We start from the raw sequence: 7,088 nt of genomic DNA on the forward strand, positions 1-7,088 counted from the left end.
ACGTGGGAATCAATCTTGGAAATCGGCGGTTCATTCAAAACCCTATCTTTCTCCCCTGAGATCCGACCGTTGATTTCGAAATAACAAAGGGGTTTCTTTCACAAAACCCTACCATTCTTAGTTCGAGACACTTCTTCGACTAGATCGTGGTCTATTCTGTCCACCGGCACTCATTCGCAGCCCAAAGGTTCGTTTTCGAACTCGCAATTACATATATTTGCTCTGTTTTCGATTTCAAATCAGATCGTCGGGAGTCAGTGACCAATATTAGATATTTTGCCTGGTCGCTGTGATTTTTTGTATTTTTTTAGGTGAATGTATTGTAGGTGTATCGTGGTCTGCGCATTTTACTTGGTGTTTGATTAAAAAACAATTATTTCAGTTGGTTTCCCCTTGATTTGGTTCATTTTCAATATCAATTGGTGTTGCTTTGTGGGTGTATCGTAAATTTATTGTCCCGAAAATTATTTTAGCTGATAAGAATGTTGTTAGCTGTTATCGTGATTGAAGTACTATCCGAGTTTCATTTTCTTTTTAAACTGAAGTACGGAAAGATGTTTTCTTAAAGTGATTTTGCTTACCTTGAGATGGGATTGATATTGACTATTTGCCAGTTTTGATATGTTTGATTAAAGATGCACATTTTTTCCTCTTTTTCTCCAGACAATAATTTTATTTTGAGCGCCTGCAGTTCATATTCATCGTTCACATTTTTTCATATGGCGGTATGTCAGATTCTTCTACACTTCTGATGCTGAGGTTGCATTTCTGTGTGTTTCTCATCTTGTAAGTTTCTGGTTAGTAATCACCTTGTTTTTTGAGTATATCTAGGTTGATAAACTTCTTAAAGATGAGGCTACAGAAGAAAAGGGTGAGCGTGCTAGAATGGTGAGTCTTTTAACTTCTAATTATACGTATAATTTGAATCTTTTTATCTAAGTTTTGTTTTATAAAAGACACCAAAGAAGGCTGGTACATGGCATGGAATGTGTTATTTTCACTGCTAGATTTTTCCTAATATTATCTTTGCACTCTTCCAATCAATTACCCCTTCTTCAGAGTAATTTGTCTTATATGTAAGTTGCGCACTTGATCATATTCATTCTATACTGACTAGATATGGTCTTTCAATTTTAGGCCTCCTTTGTTGGAGCAATGGCCATTGCTGACTTGGTGAAGACAACCTTGGGACCCAAAGGAATGGTGAGAAACCTTTTCTCAGATGTTATCAAGTTCATCTGAATATTTTGGTAAATTGTTGGGCCATTTTCCTATGCAGGATAAGATCTTGCAATCAACTGGTAGAGGTCACAGCGTCACTGTCACGAATGATGGAGCAACCATCTTAAAGTCTTTGCATATTGACAATCCTGCGGCCAAAGTCCTTGTTGGTATCCTTGGCTTCATTTGTTTTGTTTTCCTTTTCCTCTCTGCTTCCTTGGCTTTTTGGCTTAATCTGCCTGTTTTGTGCCTTACTCTTTTGTAGAATGATCTTGCTATTGAATATTGATTGCTATGTACTATTATGTAATGGTGGACATTTTTTTTTTAAAAATGGATGATCAAGTAAAGTATTTCTAATCTTTTGGTCTATAATCATTTTTCGCCTCGTCGGACACTCTTTGAAGGAGCTTCTAGTTTGGAAATGGTAAATTTGGCATGAATCTCTATCAGCAGCGAGTAGTTTAGGAGGTGACGTTTTCTTGAAAGGAATGATAGGATAGAACGTATCACCGTATCTTGTGCACTGGAAAAACTTTAATTTCATCATCAGACATCTCGAAAGTTCAAGATGATGAAGTTGGTGATGGGACAACTTCAGTAGTTGTTTTGGCTGGGGAGCTTTTGAGGGAAGCGGAGAAGCTGGTTAATGCAAAGATTCATCCCATGACTATTATTGCAGGTGTGTCTTATGCTGTTCAGTTTATCCACTTGTATTTGTGATTTTTTTTATTCGGTACATCCTTTTATGTGTGCCTGGATATATAGCAATGTTCCTTCAAAATTCTTTATTGATCTTCATCAGCATGTAAGCTGAACCAGTATGAGAACTGGTGATTTGTTATATCTATGTAGTCTTTGTGTGGTTTTGACTTATTATATATTTGTCTCTACTCACTACCATTTCCAAGTTAAGTGGTGATTTGTTATATCTATGTAGTCTTTGTGTGGTTTTGACTTATTATATATTTTTCTCTACTCACTACCATTTCCAAGTCAAGTGGTGATTTGTTATATCTATGTAGTCATTGTGTGGTTTTGACTTATTATATATTTTTCTCTACTCACTACCATTTCCAAGTGAAGTGGTGATTTGTTATATCTATGTAGTCTTTGTGTGGTTTTGACTTATTATATTTTTGTCTCTACTCACTACCGTTTCCAAGTTAAGTGATAATGTTTTAAACAAGAAATTTTGATTTGATTATTTATATGGTGTTATCTTACTTTGGTTAGCTAATATAATCACTCTCTCATTTTGTATGATTGCTACGAGGATAGCTCTATTTGGAATCTGTATCTTTTTTTTTAAATTGGAAGGTGTATTTATTTATTTACATTTCCATCAGGATTCCGAATGGCAGCAGAGTGTGCCAGAAATGCATTGCTGGAGAAGGTTGTGGATAATAAACTGGATGCAGGTGATCCTCTAGTATTTTTCTCATCAGTTAATGTAGTAAATCATTTGATGCTTTACGTTGATCCTTAATCTCAAAGTGTCCCTCTGACATTGTTTGAAAGTCAACTATTGTAACAAGGGTGGGTATTTCACTTTCTTGAAAGAAAATAATTCGACACTAAAAAAGGAGTTTAGCACTAGGTCATATGTTTGATTGAGTTCACATGATTCTTCTTTAATTTTTAATACTTTTTCGTGCAGAAAAATTTAAAGAAGATTTGATGAAGATTGCAATGACTACTTTGAGCTCCAAGATTCTATCTCAGGATAAAGAACATTTTGCGAAACTAGCAGTCGATGCAGTTATGAGGCTAAAGGTATTGTTACCTTTCACTTGTAACTTGTTAGTTTCAGACTTCCGGGGTGTCAGAAAGAATGATTTAAGACCCCTTTGGGTTTCTGATCTCCAAATATTATTGAATTGACCTTGTAAAAATTTTGATGTGAAGAATTTTTACCAAGTCAACCAAAGAGTGGTTGTCTTAGATTACTCTTTACGAGTTTTTGATGGTAAGAACAATTTGACTTCTTCTGTTGAAAAGTTATGCGAGAATATGTATTCCTTTTGCTTCTTGTTGCTGCACAACCATAATTGAATTTATGAACCAATGATGATGATGGTGCTAAAATAAGATTACATGCTTGTATTTCAGTTGCTTTCAAATCTCTAATCTTTTAGAATAGCATTTGGTTCGATGGACTTGTTGCCAAATTTTGGTGTTTGTGAATGACTTAGTAAAGTAATGGTACAAAGGTGGATTCATTGTTGGTGTTCTATAAATTTGCTTAAATTAGTGTATATTCTGCAAAAAACACTCATTGTTTAAAATATTCAAGATACTTGTGCGCTTGTCTTAGGTATGACATAGAGCAAGTGAAAATCTTTTTCCCCCTGTTCTCTGCTTACTTGTATTGGCGATTGCATTAACTCGAAGAAGTTTTCTGCATTTTGTTACATTCTTTCTAATCAATTCAATTGATTGGTTGAAAATAACAGGGAAGCACCAATTTGGAGTCTATTCAGATCATCAAGAAGCCTGGAGGTTCGCTGAAAGATTCATTTTTGGATGAGGGGTAAACCTGCTGCACATATTAAAAAATCAGTTATTACATATTGTCATGTGTTTAGAGCTCCTTGTTTTCCCTCGTTTGAGGTTTATGTTGAATATAAGCTTTTTTTCGGTTAGAAGAGAGTAATCGATATCTGCTCGCTGAAATTTGACATGACCTATACGTTATTACTCACATGTCTGATGACAGCGGAATTCAGATCCATGAATTTTACAACAAAATATGAAATATCTGAAGGATGCGGCAGAAATTTTTTTATGCTTACGCTTTACTCTAAATGCCATATTAAGTCGAATAATTTTAAGTTACTGGCTGTAACTTCATACTAATCGGGCTTTAGATGCCTTTCAGTAGGAAAATATTTATACTTAATGGTCTTTTTCAAGTAGAGATCTCTTATAACGTGTTCGTAGTATGGGATGATGTGTAGCAGATACCCTTTAAAATACCATGTTAGTTGAGCACTTCACTAAAGCCATTGGGGATTATCTATCCATGTTGAGCTTCTGATTTAGGTAACTTTGTTCTTGAGTTGTTATTATCTTTGCCCTTTTTAGTGGATGCACTATAAAATTCCCAAGTATTTTCCACATCTCTATATTTGAAAACAAATATTATTCTTATTTTTGGTATCTGTTTTCATCTTGGTAGTCAAGAAAATTGAGCGATAGAATCCTGTTTTCCCCTGCATTTGACAGGAAACTTCATCACAGAATTGATTCTTTAGTTGACATTCTTTTACTTTCAGATTTATTTTAGACAAGAAAATTGGAGTTGGCCAACCAAAACGGATCGAGGATGCCAAGATTTTGGTGGCAAATACCGCAATGGATACAGATAAAGTGAAGATTTATGGGGCACGTGTTCGTGTTGATTCAATGGCCAAGGTTGCTGAAATTGAAACGGCTGAAAAGGAAAAGATGAGGGAGAAAGTGCAGAAGATAATTAATCATGGCATAAACTGCTTTGTTAACCGACAATTAATCTACAATTTCCCAGAGGAACTATTTGCTGATGCTGGAGTGCTTGCAATCGAGCATGCTGATTTTGATGGTATCGAGCGGCTGGCTCTTGTTACTGGTGGTGAAATAGCATCAACCTTTGATAATCCGGAGTCTGTTAAGCTTGGACACTGCAAGCTAATTGAGGAAATTATGATTGGTGAAGACAAGTTGATCCACTTTTCTGGAGTTGAAATGGGTAAAGCATGCACTATCGTACTTAGAGGTGCAAGGTACTGTATTTGATTGTCTTCGCTGGTTCTCTCTTTTTTTCACTCATTGTCGTGGATCATTAGATTAAGGGTATGCACAACTATTTAGTTTCTGGTTCATATTATATTGGAATTTTTATTATTTACTGAATCAGGTATGCTGTAAGAATTGAGATTTACTTTTTAAGTCTATTTAATGAAACGCAGTTGACATGCAAAGATATAGAACACAATTTCCAAAACTTCGGTAAGGCTTACTGCAAGTTTCCTCTGCTAGTTAATTATGACTGATATTTGCTTTTGATTTACAATGCTGCTTTCTTTATTGATCAATGAAACACGCTATTCAGTCTTCTATTATGCTTGCACCTTGATTTTGTCAAACATTCAAGGCGGTAACTGATGCTTGTTTATGTACTCACCTACCAACTTGCCATGAGTGAATATAATGCTCTTGAATTTAAGTGGTGTTAAATTAATGTTATAATAAAACCACTTTCTGTTGGCAGCCCTCACATGTTGGATGAAGCTGACAGATCTCTGCATGATGCTCTCTGTGTCCTATCTCAAACAGTAAATGACAGCAGAGTTTTGCTTGGAGGTGGATGGCCAGAGATGGTGATGGCAAAAGCAGTTGACGAACTTGCCAAGAGGACTCCTGGGAAAAGATCTCATGCCATTGAAGCTTTTTCGCGAGCACTGGTTACCATTCCAACGACCATTGCTGATAATGCAGGTTTGGATAGCGCTGAATTAATCGCTCAACTTCGTGCAGAGCACCATAAGGCGGAAAGCCGTGCGGGTATTGATGTCATCTCTGGATCGGTGGGTAGTCCTTTTCAAATTTGGATATAAATTTGATTTTGCGTTGCGCTCTCTCTTCAAATTTGGATATAAACTTGATTTTGCGTTTTGCTCTTTCCCTTATCATGTTTTCCATTAACATGCATTCATCCATGGTAGTAATTAGGTTGGATACATATATTGGTCCAAGCAAGGCATTCTAGTGGCCTGAATCCCTGATGATATTTAGCGGTCTGCCTTTGAGGTGACAGAGAAACAGATTTCATTGAAGAGCTCGTGCCTTTGTAGTTGCTTTGCCTTGAGCCATGATTTGTGTGATTGTGAGCTTTTAATAACTATATGTTATAATTTGCATTCCGACTTTATGGAGGTTTTATAAACATGTGAATCATGGTATAAAGTATGGGTGCACGGTGCGCCCTTCCACTTGATCATCAGTTACACTTGTAACAATTTTACCTCAAGAGGACTAGAAGAGGTTCGCAGAAATGTACATGAAACATTAGTACATGTAACTTAATGTGCCCCTTCCACTCTCTGTTAATCCTTTGGGTCCAATTCAGGTAGGTGATATGGGTGAGCTGGGGATATCAGAAGCTTTCAAAGTGAAACAAGCTGTATTGCTCTCGGCAACCGAAGCTGCTGAGATGATTCTGAGGGTCGACGAAATCATCACCTGTGCCCCACGAAGGAGAGAAGACAGAATGTGAAGGACACTGTTGGGCTATCCACCTAAATTTTGATGTGCCACTCCCACCTAGGCGCCGTTTGCTTCGTTCTTTTAGAAAAAAAAAATCGAATGTATTTTATCTGTGAAAAACTCTTGCTAATGAATTGTGATGCTCTGATTATTTGTGGAGCGGAGATCCTGAACTGTTATGTTGAGAGCTTGATGCTTTTTTATCATATCGTGATGCATTTCATTTTAAAGTAAATGTGGTAGACTCCGTAGACATTTGATTCAAATCTGTTGGAGTTTTTGTTTGTCGAAAAAAATATGAGATGTGTGTAGTACATAATTTTATTTAAAGTCTTTCATTATTATTACGCGACCATATCAAAATTTATGTTATGCATAATTTATTTATTTATTTTTAATTTTAATATTATCAAGAATGACGTGAGTATGTCGATTGCTTGTAGTTTATCTGACAAGTCATCCATTTGGCCCCAAATCTGTAAATTTAGGACGGAATTTGAGATTTGAAATCCACTTATACAAAATATATCTTCTCTCAACTTGAAAAATAAAAAATAATAGCATTAATATAATTATAATTTATCTTTTTAGCATGATTTTTATAGTTTGTATGTTGAAAG

At 35.8% G+C, this 7,088-nt stretch overlaps 1 protein-coding gene across 2 annotated transcripts; it reads left to right on the top strand.

Annotated features, from left to right (window-relative positions):
* Nucleotides 1-6,674, top strand: LOC140975181 (T-complex protein 1 subunit beta). Of its 2 annotated transcripts, none has more exons than XM_073438750.1 (12): nt 1-187; nt 664-725; nt 832-888; nt 1,138-1,203; nt 1,280-1,391; nt 1,775-1,903; nt 2,571-2,642; nt 2,882-2,997; nt 3,678-3,754; nt 4,500-4,985; nt 5,474-5,789; nt 6,332-6,674. In XM_073438750.1, the coding sequence occupies exons 2-12, from the start codon at nt 720-722 to the stop codon at nt 6,476-6,478; spliced, it is 1,584 nt and encodes a 527-aa protein (XP_073294851.1). In that variant the 5' UTR covers nt 1-187; nt 664-719; the 3' UTR covers nt 6,479-6,674. The 2 variants fall into 2 exon arrangements, with proteins under 2 accessions (XP_073294851.1, XP_073294852.1); XM_073438751.1 differs by having other exon boundaries at nt 13-187; nt 692-725.
* The last annotated feature ends 414 nt before the right edge of the window (nt 6,675-7,088 follow it).

This window comes from Primulina huaijiensis, chromosome 4, assembly GCF_012295235.1.
Source record: "Primulina huaijiensis isolate GDHJ02 chromosome 4, ASM1229523v2, whole genome shotgun sequence".
Classification (NCBI taxonomy): domain Eukaryota; kingdom Viridiplantae; phylum Streptophyta; class Magnoliopsida; order Lamiales; family Gesneriaceae; genus Primulina; species Primulina huaijiensis.